This window comes from Littorina saxatilis, linkage group LG9 (genome assembly GCF_037325665.1).
Source record: "Littorina saxatilis isolate snail1 linkage group LG9, US_GU_Lsax_2.0, whole genome shotgun sequence".
NCBI classification, from domain to species: domain Eukaryota; kingdom Metazoa; phylum Mollusca; class Gastropoda; order Littorinimorpha; family Littorinidae; genus Littorina; species Littorina saxatilis.
In genome coordinates, this window is record NC_090253.1 from 51,286,648 (window position 1) to 51,309,147 (window position 22,500).

General features: G+C 41.8%; 2 protein-coding genes and 1 long non-coding RNA gene across 3 annotated transcripts in view; all 3 read right to left on the bottom strand.

Annotated features, from left to right (window-relative positions):
* Window positions 1-8,128, bottom strand: part of LOC138976401 (tripartite motif-containing protein 59-like) — an 8,273-nt gene extending 145 nt beyond the window's left edge. Inside the window, exons 1-2 of the mRNA XM_070349254.1 lie at window positions 8,021-8,128; window positions 1-3,991 (exon numbers count right to left, since the gene is read on the bottom strand). The exon at window positions 1-3,991 is cut by the window's left edge and continues 145 nt beyond it. Coding sequence (XP_070205355.1) covers window positions 2,243-3,934 — 1,692 coding nt within the window. The 5' untranslated portion in view covers window positions 3,935-3,991; window positions 8,021-8,128 and the 3' untranslated portion in view covers window positions 1-2,242. The remainder of the gene's footprint in view (window positions 3,992-8,020) is intronic.
* The window catches only part of LOC138976412 (uncharacterized), a 556,176-nt gene that overhangs the window by 135,088 nt on the left and 398,588 nt on the right, over window positions 1-22,500 (bottom strand). The gene's annotated exons all lie outside the window — the stretch shown is intronic.
* The window catches only part of LOC138976396 (uncharacterized), an 8,758-nt gene continuing 2,590 nt past the window's right edge, over window positions 16,333-22,500 (bottom strand). The window contains exons 2-3 of the mRNA XM_070349247.1: window positions 18,074-19,839; window positions 16,333-17,713 (exon numbers count right to left, since the gene is read on the bottom strand). Of these exons, the coding sequence (XP_070205348.1) occupies window positions 18,076-19,812 (1,737 nt within the window). The 5' untranslated portion in view covers window positions 19,813-19,839 and the 3' untranslated portion in view covers window positions 16,333-17,713; window positions 18,074-18,075. The remainder of the gene's footprint in view (window positions 17,714-18,073; window positions 19,840-22,500) is intronic.

Here is a 22,500-nt window from a genome sequence, read left to right on the forward strand (position 1 = left end):
TGCGCAGAAAGTAAAAGTGCGTTGTCCGTATGTTTTGGTTTTGGTTTTGGTGTGTGGAATGGTAAGGATGCGACAGTCAGAAGAGGCACGGAGTTGTCTTTCTGGAGAATAGACGGTGAGGAGTTCAGAGAAGTAAGCAGGAGACGAGCCAGAAAGGAAGTTAAAGCAGAGGGTGGACAGTTTGTAGTCAATGCGGGCTTGCATAGGTAACCAGTGCAGTGTGCGAAGAAGTGGTGTTGCGTGATCTCGTTTTCGTGCTTTGAGAATGAGGCGTGCTGCCGAGTTTTGGACTTTTTGTAGTTTATGCAGGAGGTAAAGAGGACAGCCAGAGAGAAGAGAGTTGCAGTAGTTAAGTTTAGAAAGAACAAAGGCACAGACAAGAGTGTTCGTTGTTGAAGAGGAGAGTGTGTGGCGAATGGTGCTGATCTTAAGAAGCTCAAAATAAGCTGCTCTACAGACTAAAGATATATGTTTGTTAAGGGTCATGTCAGATGAAAGGGTGAATCCAAGGTTTCTAGCTGATGGTGAGAAAAGAATGTCGGTGTTGCCTATTTGAACAGAAACGGGTTGGGGAGAGGGAAATGTAGTGTTCTTCTTTTTGCACAGTAAGACTTCAGTCTTATCATCATTCAGCTTAAGTTTGTTATCGACCATCCAAGATTTAACATCAGTGATGCATGTCTGAATGGTCTGGATGGCGGAATGTGTCTCTGCAGGGGGACTGGGTTTATACAGCTGGGTGTCATCAGCAAAAGACTGATTTAAAACAGAATGGTTTTGAATCAGTGTGGAGAGGGGCTTAGTGTACATGATGAAAAGGATGGGACCGAGTACTGAACCTTGAGGAACGCCGAAAGAAAGTGGGGCTGGAGCAGACATCTGGCCATCGACAAGCACAGCCTGAGTCCTGCCAATGAGATAGGACTCAAGCCATGCCAGCGGTGGACCGGAGATGCCGTACAGAGTCTGAAGTCTATGGAGAAGCGTGACATGGTCAATCGTGTCGAACGCTGCAGAAAGGTCAAGTAGGGTAAGCACTGACACATCACCACCATCCAGAGCAGACAGAATGTCACTGATTACTTTAAGTAGGGTTGCTTCAGTACAGCGAGAAGGGCGATAAGTGGACTGAGAATGCGAGATCAAATCATGGGTGTTCAAATATGACAACAGCTGCTTCAAAACTACCTTTTCAAAAACTTTGGACAAGAATGATAAATTAGATACAGGACGATAATTCTTCAAAATATTGACATCAAGACAAGGTTTTTTGACAAGTGGTTTGACAAGTACAGTTTTGAACAATGATGGAAAAACACAGGTGGCGAAGAAGGTCGGATCTTGCGTGTGTTATTTTTCAATTTTAAAGTAAACAACGGTGTCTAGGTTCAGGTCGTGCATGCAGATATATTTACAAGTTTTGACCTACATTGAAAAAACAAGCAGAACAAAACTATACTGCAGTACAGTAGCAATAACTGCGGGCCTAAGACTGAACGACAGACATCAAAGTAAGGCTCACCTAAAATTAATGACGATCGAAGAAGTAAGTAATCCAAATTTGAACACTGAAGCACAACAGCTCGAATAAGCACAAGTTCAGCAATCATCCTCATCGCTTGTAAAATCACACACGCAGTCTTTTTGTCGAATGCCTCGGACAACCGACGTGTCACTTGACGGTCACCGACTGAAACCGGCCGGTAACTGCACAGTATCAAATTTCATTTCAACACTATAGAAATAACTGTTATTCGTTTTCTTAAGCAGTATAGATGACTGAATACAAAAGCAGACGTTTTATGGCGCGTTTACCAAAAAGACAAAAGGGGACTCGTTTCGCACATGAATTTGATGACACGATTTGCGGTCGCGGAAGGTTTGATGAGCAGAAAACAGGCACTCGCAGAGTTTGAGTCAAAAAGTTTTTTTTTATTTTAATGAAAACGTCGGAGTAATGGGATAAAAAGCTTACACACCTCGTCCTGAATATCGTGCATATTTTCCCCCGGGTCTATTTACACGACCCTTGGGAAAATATGCACGATATTCAGAACTCGGAGTGTGTAACCTAAATGTATTGACTCCCACAGGGTTAAGATCACTAGAATCACTCTTCTGTTAAAAGCATTTACCTATGTTTCTATTGTTTAAGTTCAACGCATAGCAGAGAGAAGTAAAAACACATTGGTGCGTATACTTATCATAGTTTGTACATTACTACAAGCAGATAATTGACATATCAGTCAACGGGCTCCATACAGATGATGGTACCACCCCTACAGGCCAGCCACAGGCGAGCAGAGACATCCACAGTGATGGCGGTGGGTTGGATCAGCCAAGGGCAGCCCGGAACCAAGAGGGGAATTGCAGTGGGACATCCACCACTGTAGAACACCACGTGAACAGCGTCGTTCACTTCATCCGTGACCAGGAGCACGGGACGACGGCCCAGCTTGTAAAAGCACACATCGGAAGGCTGGAAGTTGGCAAAAGTGGGCGGAGGGGTATAAGTGTCCAAAGGATTCGAATCCTGCCGTCGGTACAGCTTTACTTTGCGCCACACGTCGGGGAGCTGGGGCTCTTCCACCACGACGAAGAACTGCTCCGTGTCGTCCACGTCGAATGCACGATGAGGTCCCACGTTGATGGTGAACTGATATTCATCCTTCATGACATCACCCGGTTGCAATATGAACTTGCTTATATCGGCTGATCCTGATAGATTGTTCTTCAGTTTGTAGTGGCCCGCACTCAGGGACTTAGATAACGTTAACAGGGATCCGCTCTCCTGGGGCAGTGACAACGTTTTACCCTTTGACAAGCGCTTGAACGTTACTTTTCCCGTCTGGGCACATGTGTCTAACAGCTTTCCCCTCTCACAAAAACGCTTCACAGATGCCTGCCGGCTCGAGCCGCATACTTCGTAGGACACTCGGAGATTTTCGTCGTCGTGGCAAAGACAGAAGACCTCAATGTCTGTCTCATCTCCACAACGGAGTCGCGTCACCACCTTCATCTTAGGTGCAGAGACCTTTATTTCCGCCTTCCACACCGTGCCCAGGAAGTCACGTGCCTTCCCCAGCAAGACATCATTCGTGACCTTGTAGCACAGAACGGGTCGGCAGATGGTGCTAATCTCCTGTGACGCCATTTCACGTGTGGCCTGCTCGCTGGCAGGGCCATATCTTGTTCTCTCGCATACTGCCATGAAGTCGGTTCCTGTTCTGCTGCTAAGGGCGTCTTCGAGTTGTTGATGGATGGTCCGAATTTCGTTAAGGTGTGTGTCTTGCTGTTGTAGGATCCTGGACACATTTTGCTGAATGTCTGTGCCGACAGAACGAAGCGAGCCCAGGGCCTCATCTCTGAACTTGTCGGCAGCGGCCACCATAAGGGCGTGTCGGTCATAGATATTTTTTTCCACTGCCGACCTTTTTTCTTCCACTGCTTTCTGCTCTGCTACGGTTTTCGCCTTCCTTTGAATCAGCTCGGCCACTGCGCGCAGTAGACGACTTCTTTCCAGCAGCAGGTCCCTCTTCTTCTTTTCAACAGCCTTGTGCAGGTCTTCCGTTCCGTGCCCGTCGTGGTCCTTCAACTTACATTCAATACATATAGACCTTGCACACGTCATGCAGTAAAACACGAGCGCCTTATCCGGGTGAATCGCACAGAACTTTCTCTTTAAAGGATTCCTGTGGGACTCCTGTCTGTTAATGCTGAAGATGGTTCCCAATGCCGCCACTCCCCCGACAGGCAAGGAGGTGGGTTCCGTGCAAGTAGGGCAAGGGAATGTTCCACTGCTATGAAGGTTGGCGACGTGAGCAATGCACTGCGCACAGAACGCGTGGTGACAAGGCAATGCCTTGGGGTCACGGAAGGTTGTGCGGCATACGGCGCACGTGCCCAGTTCTTCCTCCGTCCTTGGGGTTGCCATTGACCTTGCGTGGTCTTAAGCTGCAGGGTGAATAGGTGCCTGGGCCTGGTTCTGTTCCTGAAAGCAACAATGACAAAAAGAATTTAAAATTGATGATGGTTCCTTTGATCGTTTTCTTGATTTGTGTTCATGCGTTTGTATTTGTTTGGTTGTAGTGGGTTTTTTTGTGTGAATTTATGTTTGGATCATGTCAACGACTAAAATTCATTGCAAGAGAGAGAGTGTCCTTGTGTGTGTGTGTGTGTGTGAGAAAAAGAGTGACACGAAAACTGACACTGACACATGATTTAATTGTGAAGCCTTTGGCCATACAGAATATGGGGTGGTGAGGAGAGGGAACGCGGAAGAAAGAGAACACACATCGAATGTATACACGCGAAAGACGAACACTCCACATCTCACGAACGTTTCGATTCATGGTTCTACCATTCAGTCCACTGGTCCCCCAGCACGGGCCAGGGAGCACGTGAAGTCCGGACAGCTACGTCATACTGGTATGGCTGCGAGGAGGCCCGTTTTTACATTATTACACCTCCGGTATAGGGGTGTGTATAGGTTTCACTCGATGTGTTTGTTTGTTTGTTTGTTTGTTTGTTTGTTTGTTTGTGTTCGCATATAGATCTCAAGAATGAACGGACCGATCGTCACCAAACTTGGTGAACAGGTTCTATACATTCCTGAGACGGTCCTTACAAAAATTGGGACCAGTCAAACACACGGTTAGGGAGTTATTGGTGGATTAAGATTAAGAGTGACATATTAATGGTCAAAGGGAAATAACCTTCTCAGTTGGTGGCAGTGAGAATGGTTATTTGCCTTTGACCAACGGGGGTGTTTTTCCTACCTCGTTTTAGTCAAGTTTTGACTAAATGTTTTAACATAGAGGGGGAATGGAGACGAGGGTCGTGGTGTATACATACACATGTGTGTGTGTGTGTGTGTGTGTGTGTGTGTGTGTGTGTGTGTGTGTGTGTGTGTGTGTGTGTGTGTGTGTGTGTGTGTGTGTGTAGAGCGATTCAGAGTAAACTACTGTACCGATCTATATGAAATTGTACATGAGAGTTCCTGGGAATGATATCCCCAGACATTTTTTTTCATTTTTTCGATAAATGTCTTTGATGACGTCATATCCGGCTTTTTGTAAAAGTTGAGGCGGCACTGTCACACCCTAATTTTTTAATCAAATTGATTGAAATTTTGGCCAAACAATCTTCGACGAAGGCCGGACTTCGATATTGCATTTCAGCTTGGAGGCTTAAAAATAAATTAATGACTTTGGTCATTAAAAATCTGAAAATTGTAAATAATTTTTTTTTATATAAAACGATCCAAATTTACGTTCATCTTATTCTTCATCATTTCCTGATTCTAAAACCATATAAATATGTTATATTCGGATTAAAAACAAGCTCTGAAAATTAAAAAGTATAAAAATTATGATCAAAATAAATTTTCCGAAATCAATTTAAAAACCATTTCATCTTATTTCTTGTCGGTTTCTGATTCCAAAAACATATAGATATGATATGTTTGGATTATAAACACGCTTAGAAAGTTAAAACGAAGAGAGGTACAGAAAAGCGTGCTATGCAGCACAGCGAAACCACTACCGCACTAAACAGGCTCGTCAGTTTCACTGCGTTTTGCACAAGCGGCGGACTACGGTCATTGTGAAAAAAATGCTGTGCGTTCAGTTTCATTCTGTGAGTTCCACAGCTTGACTAAATGTAGTAATTTCGCCTTACGCGACTTGTTCTTCTTCGTCAGGGGTCACCGTGTCAAGGTTGTCATCTTGGCCTGCTTTCTGGATCACACGACAACACACTTCGACATGCAGTGACATAGTTTTTAGCTGGTCAGTGCACTGAATTCAGTTAGTCAATCTATGGCCATCCTTCTAAAGCAGCGTTGGTGGTTTGCAGGTCTTTGCCAGGTAGACCAAAGGGAGACCAGTTGCTCACGACCCCTCGGTTGATATCATACACTAACACCGCCTGGTTCCCCACTGCAAGAAGAGATCAAGTCTTTGTCACCCAGCTTACCCCTCACTACTTTCTTCACGATGTGTAGTGTAGGTTAGGGGCTCCGCTCACATATGTAACTTCAGCAAGACCGACGACGCACTGCAGATAATCCCAGCCCCTACACGTTGCATGAAAGGAAAACAGGCCTAGTACTCGTCATAATCCCTATCGCGGGATAAATAATAGACAGTGCGTCGTCTGTGCTGCTGAAACTGCGCAGGTATATTCTGCCCATAACCATGTTCTTATTTGTTTATAATATCTTCTTGTGCCTGTGCGTCTCGCTGTTGTTGCGAGTGCACGCTGCAAGTCTCGCCTGAGCTGGCGCGGTGACCTTTTGGGATGGCGTTTTATTCCACTCACAGGTCTGTGTTCAATGGCCGCTGAACCCTCAGTACTCCACCTGACAATGAGTGTTGTGTTTCTCCCTTTGCTGCGGATGTCCCATGAAGTTAGCATAACTTTTTCAGTTAGGGTTAGCTGCCATCACCGTCTCAAGTATAGTGCGACAGGTACACACTTTATGAGAGCAATCTAGGGCAGGTCCGAGAGCCGGAGAGCGAGAGAGAGAGAGGGGGGTGGGGGGGAGAGAGAGAGAGAGAGAGTGAGAGAGAGAGGGGGGTGGGGAGAGAGAGAGAGAGGGGGGTGGGGGGAGAGAGAGCGAGAGAGAGAGAGGGGGGTGGGGGAGAGAGAGAGAGTGAGAGAGAGGAGGGTGGGGGAGAGAGAGGGAGGTGGTGGGGGAAGAGAGAGGGGTGGGGGGTGGGGGAAATAGAGAGAGAGAGGGGGATGAGGGGAGAGTAGAAAAAGATGTAGACATAGACACAGACACGCCCACTCTCATACATACGTACGTACGCACACACACACCCACAACACACACACACAGACGACATTTAGCTTCCATTCATTTCTTAGTGCTTAGTAGATTGATAAGTAGTAAAAAAAAAAAAAAAAGGTAAAAAGCTCCACTACAATGTACAATCTTCTTCTCGTCCTCCAGAAAAACAACATGTACTTACCACAGTTAATTCATAAAATGTGCATCAATCAAGACCGATCGAACACGTACTACCTCATCACAGATCAAAGTTGTACATTTATTGCCACCACGTTAGCTTACTTTGACAAGTTCTTCTTCTGCGTTCGTGGGCTGAAACTCCCACGTACACTCGTGTTTTTTGCACGAGTGGAATTTTACGTGTATGACCGTTTTTTACCCCGCCATTTAGGCAGCCATACGCCGTTTTCGGAGGAAGCATGCTGGGTATTTTCGTGTTTCTATAACCCACCGAACTCTGACATGGATTACAGGATCTTTTTCGTGCGCACTTGGTCTTGTGGTTGCGTGTACACACGGGGGTGTTCGGACACCGAGGAGAGTCTGCACACAAAGTTGACTCTGAGAAATAAATCTCTCGCCGAACGTGGGGACGAACTCACGCTGACAGCGGCCAACTGGATACAAATCCAGCGCGCTACCGACTGAGCTACATCCCCGCCCACTTTGACAAGTTCAACGTCACCATATCTTTGTGTAGCAAGCTTATTTCTGGTTCGGAGTTATTCACGGTTTGGGGACAAACCTAGTTTCCTTTTGAACAGAAAGTAGAACAGAAAGTAGAGAAAGTAGAACAGAAAGTAGAACAGAAACTAGACCTCTCTCGTACTTTGCAAATGTGTCGTTAGACGCTGCATTTTGGGTCGAGGGACAGTCTGAACTAAAACAAGGTCTTCTTCTTCTTCGTTCATAGGCTTAGACTCCCACGTTCACTCATTGTTACGTGTATGACCGTTTTTACCCCGCCATTCAGGCAGCATACGCCGATTATGGGGTGACTAATATCTCACTGCACAGCGCGAGTGAGGTCGTACAGGCACAAACTTAACACATGTTGTGCGATGAGACGTTCACGCAGCAAATGTAGAAAATGAAAATCAATCGACGCGCCAGCATACTAGGGTTGGCTCGTGTTTCGTCGGCTCGATTTCGTTACACACAGCTTTAATTATGTTGTTTCCACGAACATGTTACATGCAACCACATGTCACTCATCTGACTTACCTCGTTATGGCTGGGTTGATATCGCTGTTTATTTAATTGTAACCCGGTTACTCGTAAGACTCGACCCGCTGCTGTTATGTGGCCGACCAGACTTGTTAAACTGCGGTGTGACCTACTTTCGGCTGTAATATACAGGCGCTTGTATATGTAAAATTATCTTGAGTTATTACGAGAAGTGCTGCATGTTCGCAAATTATAACCGTCATGTCAAGAAAATAGATGAGCCTCAGTTCAGACGAATGTTGATATCTTTTTTCAGATGTCTGTTATCGTTTGCTAGCATATTAGAAATAACGGGATTAATACTGGCTAATTTCTACTAAATAATTATTCAAAGCGATCTGCGGACTCGTATAGTCTGTCCGTACGGCTAGCGGAGGAGGTTTCTAATTATTTAAAAAAAATCAAAGCAACTTTTAATAGTGTCAATGAAGAAAAGTTGTTCCAGACAGTTAGTCCTATCTTGTGTTAAAATGGTTAAGTGCTATCCATAATAGTAGTTGCTTTACCCTTGTGAATGATTGCCTGATACGACCCAAAACAAGTAAATTTCGACCCCGAACGAGCCTCAGTAATTAACGCATGCCGCTTACCTCTCTGATGTGCGGATGCACGTTTTCTTTCGCACCTGTCTAGTTCCGTTTCACTGCATTCCTGGGTCAGGTTCTGTCCAATGAGCGCGACAGTGTTAAAAGGCACGACAGTTCAAACAAATATATTAAACTGTGACATTGAGAGTGGGGCTCTTTTTGGGGTATAAATGTGCGTGGTTTTCCTCTTGATTTGCGAAAATGTACATGTAATTGGCTTAAACTGCTAAAGATTTTAACAGAAGGTAGTACTACTCATTCTAAATAATCTTTCTTCTTGATCACTGTATAAAAGTTGTCTGGATTGTTTTTAAATAATTTAAAACATCCTCCGCTAGCCCTCCGGACAGACTATTCCACTCTTATCTGTTTATGCCTGTCAATCATAGCGTTAACGTGTATTGATATAGACCAAATAGCCTGGACCGTCAACTCGTCACGTGACCCTTCGAGGTTACGACGCTCGACTTTCACAGGGGCGCTTAGCGTCCGGTTTGAAAGACAGTGAAAAGAAAGCACGCTCCAGTTATTTGTGACAATGGGAGGTGACAATGAACTGGATTTTCCAAAACTCCAAACTAAACTTAACAAAACTCATCGAAAAACATGTTCCATATGCACTTTAGCAGAGTTTATTTTAGCATTTTCAGAACTTACCTCGGCAACTTCGTCTATGTTTACAATCGACACCGGATATGACATCCCCCTGATTTCTGAAAGGCCAAGAAGAGCGGGGTAGTAGTTGCGCTGAGAAGGATAGCACGCTTTTCTGTACCTCTCTTCGTTCCTAAATGCGAGGGGCCGCTACCTCGTAATAGAGAGAAAGAGCGGAGAGAGAGCTAGTTGGCGGTCCAGGATAAATGGTCTATGGTCTTGATATACAGCCACTCACTCACCAGACGCGATGTTCTCGCATATCATTCGATGCAAATTCCTATGTGATGCACTCACACAACAAATCTCACAGAGTTGAGCATGCTTTTCCATTGCTTCGCCTATTCTCATCTGGAATCAGAATCAACATCAGGAACTAAGGCCATGCTGTAAAAATACATTTGCGTGACGCAATTTCATGTTATTCTTCCGCATTTTGACTATGTAATTTTCGAGTGAGCCGGGCAGCATGGCATACTGAGAGGTTGGGTGGTGGTTCTTCGAAATTAGCCGGTAATAAAACCGTTGTTTCTAATACGCTGACAGTTAGCAAATGAAAACAGACATGTCTCGAAAATAATAGTAACATTCCCCGCTGGCTCACGTTATTATTCATTACTTCGAAATGTCTCGCAAGCATGCACGTGCACACACACACGCGCACACACACACACACACACACACACACACACACACACACACACACACACACACACACACACACACACACAGAACAAAAGCATTCAATTTCCGTCTTACGTTACTTTATTTACTACCAAAGCATCTTCACAATACAAGGAAAGAAACATGCTAAAAGCACAAGCTAGTAAATGCACGCACAAGGTGAACACGAGCAGTGATAAAAAGCGTCTGCAAAAACATGTCATGCTGAAGCCCCTTGCAACGATTACCTCGACTTACAGGCTGAATATCTCACAACGGTATGGTGATATAACTATAGCATTTTATGGCTGCGGCCCTTTGTGATATGTTGAGGAAACAAGCGTAAAGGATCGTTGTTCCTGAGCATGTCATCCTATATTATAGCTGTCAGTCACCATAATATCATAGCTGTCAGTCACCATAATATCATAGCTGTCAGTCACCATAATATCATAGCTGTCAGTCACCATAATATCATAGCTGTCAGTCACCATAATATCATAGCTGTTAGTCACCATAAAATCATAGCTGTCAGTCAACATATCATAGCTGTCAGTCACCATTATATTATAGCTGTCAGTCACCATAATATCATAGCTGTCAGTCACCATAATATCATAGCTGTCAGTCACCATACTATCATAGCTGTCAGTCACCATACTATCACAGCTGTCAGTCACCATAATATCATAGCTGTCAGTCACCACAATATCATAGCTGTCAGTCACCATAATATCATAGCTGTCAGTCACCATAATATCATAGCTGTCAGTCACCATAATATCATAGCTGTCAGTCACCATAATATCATAGCTGTCAGTCACCATACTATCATAGCTGTCAGTCACCATAATATCATAGCTGTCAGTCACCACAATATCATAGCTGTCAGTCACCATAATATCATAGCTGTCAGTCACCATTATTATTATAGCTGTCAGTCACCATAATATCATAGCTCTCAGTCAGCATATCATAGATGTCAGTCACCATAATATCATAGCTGTCAGTCACCATAATATCATAGCTGTCAGTCACCATAATATCATAGCTGTCAGTCACCATAATATCATAGCTGTCAGTCACCATAATATCATAGCTGTCAGTCACCATAATATCATAGCTGTCAGTCACCATAATATCATAGCTGTCAGTCACCATAATATCATAGCTGTCAGTCACCATAATATCATAGCTGTCAGTCACCATAATATCATAGCTGTCAGTCACCATAATATCATAGCTGTCAGTCACCATAATATCATAGCTGTCAGTCACCATAATATCATAGCTGTCAGTCACCATATATCCGTCCAGGCTTTTGCATGCTTCCAATAGACGAATTCCTAAAATAACTCTGTCGGGTTTGTATGGGTTGTGAAAGTGTGAGTACCCTTGATGATTAGTAGGACAAACATTGGAGGGGGCCAATCACTAGCGAGGAGCACGTGACTATAATATTATGTGTCAGAGAAAAATGTATGGGTATTTACACTTTCACAATCAATACAAACCCGATGGACTTATTTCCCAAAACAGTCTAAGGGACACATGCCAACAATTCACATGGAATAAGAGAAACCTCCGACTTAGGCAAATATTAGCAATCTACAACGTGCCTGCTGTTTGGGAGTTTTTGGTTTAATTCATTTTTTGCCTGTATTCCAGGTCAATTTGCGAAATTAATTCGGAGAATATAATTCCCGCTTTGCAGAGAAAACAGCCATGCTGTTGAATGTAGGCATGTGTCCCAGTAAAAGGATGCCCTTTTACCCAATGACGGAATGCAGTGATCTCTGGTGGTTTACATAAGCGTTCACACGAGAGAAAAATGTTTGTGTAAAGGCACCCCCTTACTGTTAACACAGTTCGGTTCACTGTCTCAGATCTGACGGGGCTTTCACAATGGAGTAGAATACCTTTCCACTTGGTCACATACCACAAATGATCAGCCTGGGTGCTCTCTGAATACATTGGGAATTGTTTTTGGAAGAATTAATTTCAAAAATGGTCAGAGTGGCTTTTTAAGAAATGTATTCATTAAATAATCCAGTTCACCAAAGCAAGCAGTCAGGGTGTTCAGTTTAGATATGTGACCAAGTGGTGGGTGGTTTTATCCCATGCAAAAGCCAGGCCAGGTCTGATATGGTGAGCCGATCTGTTTACGCAAGAAAGAGTGTGCCTTTAGAGTTACTGGTTGAATTAAGTTTCCTGCTCACAATCCATTCAAAATAGGAGTGCAAGTTTCATACACTACTGAAAGAGCTCGACACACGATGTGTTCTTATTGCCTCAAGGTGGTATGTCAATACCATAGTGCTTGCACCAAACGAGGAAAGCCTTTATAAATATTCGTTCGTGAAGTAGAGCGAAGAAGATAATTATGGCATCTAATCTTTGGCGACAAGTGATATCTAGTCTTTTTGTTGCTGTTTTGTTTTTGTCATTGTCGTCATCATTGTAGGTTGCCGTTGTTGTCTTTCTTCTTCTTCTTCTTCTTCTTCTTCTTCTTCTTCTTCTTCTTCTTCTTCTTCTTCTTCTTCTTCTTCTTCTTCTTCTTCTTCTTCTTCTTCTTCTTTCGTTCATTTGAAAATCCAGATTATTACTGCAAAAGTTATGCAGGGATAAACAAAACTGCCCCGTACTGCCCCAGCTATAGTGAGCGAAATCGTATCCAGGAGAAAAAACAACAACGAGTAACTCTCTAAAAAATAGAAGAAAACAAAATTAAAGGCAAGAAACATCTACGCTACCTTATGCTACCCTCCACCAATATATATGCAAAGCCAGTGACAAATATCAAATACACACACATTTATATAAAAACTATGTTATCATTGCTATCAGCTGAAAAGTGATTTAATCGATCAAAGTATTCCCTTCGAGCGTAGTTCCCTTGGGTCATTGCAAGCACGGATATATACCTCAAGGTAACGGCTTGTACAAAAACGCATGAACATGGACGAAATGAAATAATTCATCAGTATATCAACGTCCTATAGATATATAATCTAAAATGCAAGGCCTGGCAACAAAGTAAATAAATATAAACAACTAGATGACTGTGGGTGAGATAAAGAAAGTTGAAAAATAAAACAAAAACATTCGGTACTCACCAACACAAGGACAGCACGGACAAACGCAAAGTCACATTTTCGCAAAAGCCTCAATAGGGGAACATGTGACTTTGTCTTTACTGTCTTTGTGTTGGTGAGTACCGATTTATTTTTTTATTTTTTTAATTACACAAAGTAATTCGAGAAGTCATTCTGACAGAGAATGCCGAGTTCAGTGACCACAAAGTAAGATCAAGACAAAATAAGAAGACTCACGACGGATACATTAAGAAAAGGTAAACAACGCAAATTTACATATCAGGCAAATATATCTGCTTATCATGACAGTGTGTGTGTGTGTAAGTATGTGTTAATGTGTGTAAGTGTGTGTGTGAGTTTGTGTGTGTGAGTGTGTGTGTGTGTGTGTGTGTGTGTGTGTGTGTGTGTGTGTGTGTGTGTGTGTGTTGTTGTTTTTTGTTTCTTTCTTTCTTTCTTTTGTTCTTTGCTTGTTTGTTTATGTATTTTTGTAGGCGCTTTTGTGGAGAGTGGGGGAGGTTGTACAGTACAGAAACCAGTGCCTTGCAAAAATATCTTGCTTACGGGTCTCACACTTTCAGGATAAATACTCACCTATGACTATCATGTATCGGTCATTGTTTAGCATTGCTTGCAGTACGTTATAGACTCTGAAGAATTTTGAAAAGACATTATGCACATTAAATTAGGTCAGTAGAGTTGCATCGATAATGTATACAAAAATCTATATGATGCCTATAGAGCAAACATAACATCTGAATGTATACTCCCTGATGTTGATTATTTAAAAGACATAAAAGCTCTTAATTATGACGACAATTATGAACCAAAAACAACAATAATATAGTCAATACTCTCTTGTAACCCTTTCTTGACTTGTTTACTTATTTCGTTTTCATTTCCTTTACAGGCAGGGAGCATCCTTCTCCATCTGTTCTTTTTCACAATGAAGTCCAAACATTGATGTATCATATGCACACATGTACTCATATAATAAAAACTATTTTCCTATAATTACATACTCCCTATTTTTAATCATATTATATATTATTTACATTTTTATTTATCATTCTAAATTCCGTAACCGTAATTCCTGATCAACAATACATCAAATTTATAAAAGGGTTCTCTACTTATAAATTCCTGTATACATTTGTGCAAAAAGAACATTTACATGATCAACAACTGCGCATATGTATAGTCAAAACATAGTCAAAACATTAATGTTGTCACAGTTTACTTACGTACTGCAATCTCTATGTGCCACAGAAAACTTCCTCAATAAGCTAAATTCATCTCTATTCCGATTTATCTGGAAGAAAAAATATTCAAACAAAAGAGCTTATGAAAAAGTGAATAGAAAAGTAATGTGCCAAGAGACAAATCATGGAGGTCTGAAAATGATTAATGTCAAAGATGTACAAACATCATTTCTAATTTCATGGATTATGAGGCTGCTGGACGGAAGTAACGCAAAGTGGCAACAGATTCCATTAGCATCCTTTTTAAATCTGGGCGAACGCCTATGCTGTTTGCGCTCAAATGTGAGTGCAGAACATTTTAAAGGACTAGGTTCCATAAAGCAATATTTCTGGAAACAAGCTTTTATCACCTGGCTAAACAATAAACACAAGATCAAAGAAATAAGCAGTAATGAACAGCAGATAAGTGTACGCAATCAAACCTTATGGAATAATACAAATATAAGGTACAGGAAGCAAACGCTATACATGAATGACTGGATAAAGGCTAAAATATGCGTTGTTAAAGATGTCTTTAACGATAACGACATGTGCTCTTTTGAGGAAATAATTATGTGAACGAACTGGATATAAACAGTCTCGCCTATTTGAATAAAATGCAATACAGACTGCCATTAAAGCTCTATTATTGCGTGATACGGGTCAGGCCCGGTCTGATCATATGCCATTTATACAATTATCTCCACGCCAAATTCGCCTAAAGATGTTAAATTATGAGATAAAGGAGCCAAGCTCAGCTGGATTTTGGTCGAACAAATTAAATATTACATTAGAAGATAAACACTGGAAATTAGCTAACGAATGCTCGACAGAAACCCGTCTTCGTCTATTGCATTGGAAAATTTTACACAATATATATCCCACCAACATTTTGCTACATAAGATGGGAATTCGTCAAACAAATCTCTGTCAGTATTGTAATGAAACCGACTTCATCGAGCACTTTTTCTGGCAGTGTAGAGCAGTGCAACCCATATGGCAGGAATGTCAAGGGTACATATTTAAATGTACAGGCAAACATATAAAGTTAAGCTGCGAAGAGGCTCTTTTTGGGTATTTCACACGTGATATCCCCAGAGAGAAAACCTTCATAATTAATCACCTTATATTGATATCGAAAATGTGCATAAGCCAGTTTAAGTACGGAAATCCAAAAACTAACATGAAGGTCTTATTTCAGAACCAAGCTCGACTTCGAAATCTCTAGTAAAATTGAACTGTGTATAAGAATATAGATAAATAGTAGTATAGTGCTGTTAATGTAAAGTTATTTATATATGCGCCGTATGATGCTGTGCTGAAAACTAGTACTGTAATTGGTAATTTGTAAATTCTCGCCTTTGTCCATCGAGCGTTGGATTAATTAACTTGTTATGTATTGTCCCGCTGAAAATGATATTACTTAACAGAAATATGGGAACAACAACAACAACAACACACACACACACACACACACGCACTCACACACACTCACGCACTCACACACACTCACGCACATACACGCAAACAAACGCACAAACTACTAGACATAGCAAAGGTGAATGAAATAGCTGTAACGTTAGAGTAACTGTAGTGAAGAGTGTCCATTATATGAATACATGTCCAGGCTAGGTATTAAGGATAAGCGCAAAGAAGTAGAAAAAATAAAAAATAAAAAGACCCATGAAGAAGGAAAAAAAAAAAAAAAAAAAAAAAAAAAAAAAAAAGAAGGGTTGCAGCAGCCTGCATGCAACTGAGGTCAAAAAAAGAAACAAAAAAAACCAACTGCGCATACATATTAAGAACCATGTTCAACAGTAAATAAAAACTCATAAAATATAATATTTCATTTCAAGTTGTATTTAACAGAAAACTTCTCCTCGACATAGCTCCACATTGTTAAAATACTTTTTGATAATAAAAAAACAAATGTTCAATATCATTTGTTTCACCAACACAATATGTATAATCCACACTAGCAGATTTACCCATATTAAACAACAAAATACCAGTGGGGTATATATAATGCAGATTGATATTCCTAATGCAGCATACTTATTAAATGTTTATTGTTATTACATCGGGTACTCATATCCTGTGTTTCTGTACAAGTTCAAACACAACATCCACTGTTCTAAAATCGTACTGAAATTAGCTGTGCTATTCTTCGTTCTTCTTTTGTTTTTCTTTTTCGGGGGGGGGGGGGGGGGGGGTGCACGTTACAATTAAAAAAATCTGTGGTGGTTTCAATGACATTTTGGTGTGTAAATTTAAATTTTTATTGATTATTCTATATCTCGTTTGCATGTTTACTACGTTTGCATGTTTACTACGTTTCCAGTTGCGGTTCGGACTGCGTTGAATGGAACCAAACGTGCCGGCTTATTTCCAATTCTTTCACAGACATTCTGAAACGATTATTTCAATTAAGAAAAACATTAAAATAGGAACAGGTGAGAAGAACAAGAACAAGAGACTTGCTTTTCCACTGCTTATGATGCCAAAGTCACCGAGACAAACGTCATTATGGAAACACCTTTGCCCTATTGTTTCCCCTGGAAGAATTGTTTTTAAACTAACACGTCAGTTAGTTGTTGTTGCTTTTTGGGTCCAGCGGACCATATTGGCCAAATCAGGACCCCAACTAACACGTCATGCTATACTCTCTAGGATGAGGTTTCTTTGCTTTGACGTCAAAGATTTCACGAGGTTTTGGAAGAGAACGAGGATCCAAAGTAAGCGTCTTCAATTTGCACGCCTTGACGTGTTTAGTAAAATCCACGTAAGTACAGTATGTAGGATCAACAAAATACTACATGGCTTGCTGTGTCGTAGCAGATTTACACTCGTTGCTTTTTCAAAATATTGAAAAGCTCGCTTTCGCTCGCAGGTGAATATTTTTAAAAAGCAACTTGAATACATCTGGTATGACACAGCAAGCCATGTACTATTCCCTCTTTCTACATTTCAAATAACCAACTTGATCTTCATATATCACATTAAAAATAACACTCGATAATCACATTGCTATAAACACGTTGCAAATACTTTGTAATCATTATTGTTTAAAGTCATACGACGCCAGGGGTTTCAATCATCACTCAGTAAATGTTTTTCTTTTTGATTTAAAATCCATATTAGGTGCCTCTGAAAGTGGGACAACTCATCATCAACATAGGCTGCATTTAGATACTTCAAACATTAATTTTTCAAATCTTCTATCTAGCGCCACCAGAAGGCTTATGATGTCACTAATTGCATGATGTCAAATAAATTCTTTAAAAACTGCAGAGCAGCCAGGATGTTTTCTAGCAGTAAGCATTCAAACAAAAGGTTGTTTGACATGCATGTAAAAAAAACCTGGAGGTGTGTCTGGTAAGAAGCTGATCGTTTACCGGAGCTGGACAGTGCCTTTACGGTGCGATCACTCACTTCCAGTAGAGGCTGGGACTCCTGCACACATATTAAAGTAATATCCTTGCAGGTCATTGTCAATATCTTGCATGATTCACCTCTCTCTCTCTCTCTCTTTCTCTCTCTCTTTCTCTCTCTCTTTCTCTCTCTGTTTAGTTTTTTCCTCTCTCTAAGACGAGATCACTGTGTCTCTCTCACTCATTCTCGATTTAAATTCCTCTCGCCCCTCTCTCTCTCTCTCTCTCTCTAGCTCTCTCTTTCTCTCACTCACACACTCACCTGTGAGCTCACACACACACACACACACACACACACACACACACACACACACACATATATATATATATATATATATATATATATATATATATATATATATATACACACACACACACACACCTTCATCTATTGCCAACGGGCGCCATACAGATGACGGTACCACCTCTGCAGGCCAGCCACAGACGAGCAGAGACATCCACAGCGATGGCAGTAGGTTGGACCAGAGAAGAGCAGCCGTGAGCCAGGAATTTAGGCAGTGAACCAGACTGAAGATCCACAACATGAATGCCGTCGTTCAGCTCGTCGGTCACCAGAAGAACATGTTTGCCGTTCAGGGTGTAGAAGCAGACGTCAGACGGCTGGAACACTCCGATGGGAGGGGTGTAGGTGTCGACAGGGTTCCCTCCCGGTCTCTGGTACAGCTTCACTTTGCGCCACGTTTCAGGAAACGCAGGCTCTTCCACCACGACGAAGAACTGTCCTGTCTCGTCCACGTCGAACGCGCGATGGGGTCCGACATTGATGCTGAATTCTGTCTCGGTAGTCGTTCTTGGCTGGAATCCGTTTGATACTGTGAGACGAATGACTTGTGCTGTGCCTGACAGGTTGTTTTCCAGCTTGTAGTAAGGAGCCGTCAATGATTTGCTGAAGGTATCAAATCCTCCCTGGCGCTCAGGAAGGGAAATAACGCCCCTGGGGTGTGCTTTCTGCGATGTTTTGCCGAAATATGTGGCTCCCCTTGATTTGTTCTCACCTCTCTCGCTGAACTGTTCGGCGGGAGCCTCTCTCTCCAAACTACGGCGTTCATACGACACCCAGAGGCGAGGTGAGCCCTGAGTTTCGTGGCAGAGTGAAAAGATCTCAATGTCAGGAGAATGCCCGCACTGGAACTGTGTGGCAATTTGCATATCAGAAGGATCAGCCTCACTGACTACCTTCGACACTGTACCAAAGAAGTCACGTAGTTTCTGCAACATGACGTCACCGGTGGTTTTGAAATGAAGGACAGGGCGACTGATGATGCTGACCTGTTGTGATGTCATCATTTGCACATACTGCGCACTAGCACGACCATTTAACAGCTCCTCAGCAACGGTGAAGATCTCAATTCCAGTTGTGTTGTTCGTGGCTGTGTTTAGCTGTCGCTGTATGTTCAGCAAGGTGCTCAGATTTCCTTCTTGCTCTTTCAGAACGTTTGCAACTGTGATTTCAATCCCTGTGCTAACAGAATTCAGAGAGTCCACGGCCTCCTTTTTGTATTTCTCTACAGCCTCTGCCAAGATGGCGTATCGGCCCTCAATGTCTTTCAGCACTGCCGCCTTCTTGATCAGCACGGCTTGTTGTTCTGCCTTTGTTTTCTCAATTCCCATCGTCATGTCAACCACAGCACGGTCCAGGCGATTCTTTTCAGGGATGAGTTCTCTGATTGTACTGTCCACTGCCGTTTTCAGATCTACTGTCGCATGTTGTTCGTGCGCCGTCAGTTTGCAGTTGACACAAATTGGCTGTTTGCATCTGACACAGAAAAACTCCAAAAATTTTTGATCATGGATCGTGCAGAGCGTCCCATTTATTCGTTGGACACTATCTGATTGTAGGCCGAGCTGTCTTGCCATGCATATGGTAGCGAAGAAGTTGGACTGTGGCGATGCCACTGCCCCTGGAGAAAGTGAAGTGGACTGTCGACTAGAGATCGCGCGGCGTTTAGACGGCCTTCCATTGCTGCGCGTATCATCCGCTGTTGCGTCTACCGCATAGAACCTTTGGTCGCCTGGCAAGCAGTTGGATCTGCGGTAAACGTCCAGGCTAAAGACCAACCTGTCTGGCGCACTGTTGTTAAGCCCAGAAAAGAATGCCATTTTTCCCGACTCGTCCCTTTAGTTTTCCTGAAAACACACACACACACACACACACACACACACACACACACACACACACACACACACACACACACACACACACACACACACATATGAAATAGTGTTGTAAGACACACACCTTGGCTTCAGGAAGAATGTATAGTTTACAATTTAGCAGGGCTTTGTTCTTTTGACAAAATAACTTAAAAATATGTGTGTTTTTTAGAAGAAAAAAAATCCCGACCTACCGTCCCTATTTTTTGTTGTTGCCTATGTTACCGTAAACAGACTATTTGTGTTGTTACGTACATGGCAGTATTGCAAAGGTCACAAGAAGGAAAGCTGATTTAGGATCAGAGAGTTTGAGTGCATCTGGACTAAGGTAAAACACTCTAAATCTCCTTCTGTGTAAGCGGGGGATCAAAACTTGACTAAATGTAAAAAGAAAAGATAACCCCAAAACAAGTCGCATGAACTGAATATACTACATTAAGTCAAACTGTCGAACTCACAGACTGAAATTAACAGAGTGTATTTTGTTTGAAACCACTTCTTCGTCTTCTTCTGTGTTCGTGGGCTGAAACTCCCACGTACACTCGTGTTTTGCACGAGTGGAATTTTACGTGTATGACCGTTTTTACCCCGCCATTTAGGCAGCCATACGCCGCTTTCGGAGGAGTTTAAAACCACTAAATGTTAGCTTTGTTCCCTGCGGCCATGCGCCAAGAAAGCGCTGAACATGTTCACGAAAAATAAAATGTGGAAAAATTGGCAAGCCAGTAGAGTGCAGTAACACACTGGGGTCTAAACTTAAACATCAATATCAAAACATCAAAACAAAAGCACACAAAAAACATTTTAACTAACTAGTCTACACATAGTGAAAATAAAAATAAAAACCTTAAGCAATGCTACATCACATTCAGAATAGTTTAAATCCGGGCTAAACAGGCTAGGTGTACCGACACGACACATGCCGACACAAAGTAATTGATAATCAGATGCTGCACGTATTGATTATGGCATTTGTAGCTGGCAAAATGCAACCTCAAAGCACCTGTATCCTAGGCATTCGATGTCATTAATCCAACAAATAAGCCCACAAATTTGTGGGGCACATTTCCAGTTTGTGGACCACAAAAATAAGCCCACAAATTTGTGGGGCACATTTCCAGTTTGTGGACCACAAAAATAAGCCCACAAATTTGTGGGGCACATTTCCAGTTTGTGGACCACAAAATGAAGGCCAAAACAAAATGTGGGGCACAAAATGTGCGCCATAAAAATAAAGGCAAATAAAAGTAGTCCTTAAATAAAATATGAAGCAAGTTTTTGTGGACCATAAAATTCGATTGATCACTTTCCCGAGAAGTCGGTTTTAAGACACAATAAAACGTTCTTCCTTAGTGGAGTACATGAATAGTATTGATGACGAAAAAACATGGCGGCCGTCGTTACTGACATTGAAAACAATCTAATATTTGGCAGTTCAACACGTCCACCAGAGAAATATATCGACAAAGAAGTTGAAACACTGACTGCCCTTCTGAAGGAATTCAATCGGGATGTGAATGGTACAGCTGATTTTGCTGATTTGGACACGGTTTGCCTTGAATGGGGAGGTTAGCGATGAATCCCAGAGCACTGCTATTTGCACCTTGCATAGTGCCAATATGGTTCTACCATATAGTATGTTTTATATTACCAGATGGTACACACAATAGACACAACACAATGTTGTTCTTTTTCTTCGAAAGGTACGAATCATGAGACTGGGTCTTCAATAAGTACCACCATGTTATTGGATTCGTACCATCGGTACTATAACAATAACCCGCAGGTACGATAGGCATGACCTGTTCTATTCAAATATAAATAATACAACATAACCGTTTCAGTCCAAAATTTGCAGCACACAGCATCGCAAGACTTTCCCAAAATCAGGCTATTTACTTTCAAATCAGTTTTGACAGTCAAGTGTCCATTCACTGGAATCATCACAATGGTGGCAAATGTAAGTAAAACCATCACTTGATGTGCACTTTTCGTGTGGCCATTGGTGACACAAAACACGCAATCCATTTTCTCTGCTTTTGCTTGCTGAAAACCGTTCACAACAAACACACACATTTATATGTAGTCATGCATATCGTACCACGAGTTATCTGAATCGTACCACCGGTACCATACAGGTGACCAAGAGTGGTACGATACACGTAACTGTATATAGTCATATATCAAACGAAGCCATACACAGGATGAGGCTGAGACAGTTTGCTCTAAACTTGTTTGGATCGCAGGTCAGTCATTGAACTTTGTGACAAAACAAGATTGCATCTATTTTTTGCGTATTCAGAAGCAGTGTTACCCAAAACAACATAATGTAAAAGTCAAAGTCAAACAGTTTATTTACCAAATGCAAAGCACAGGATTTTGTTATGGTGTATGCATAAAACTTCACACTCCTTCCACACGCATATATCATAATAAATATGTACAGATAAAGTGTTCAATTTCACTGGGCCTATTTACGTGTGTATACCAACCAGACAGTTCAAAACGGACTGGTTGTTCTTTTAGCACCAATTTGACAGGAGTAATCACAGGTTGCATGGATAAAGATAAATGAATTCCCTAAAATCATATCTAAAAATATAATCATCAATATATAATAAATCCGAGTACATG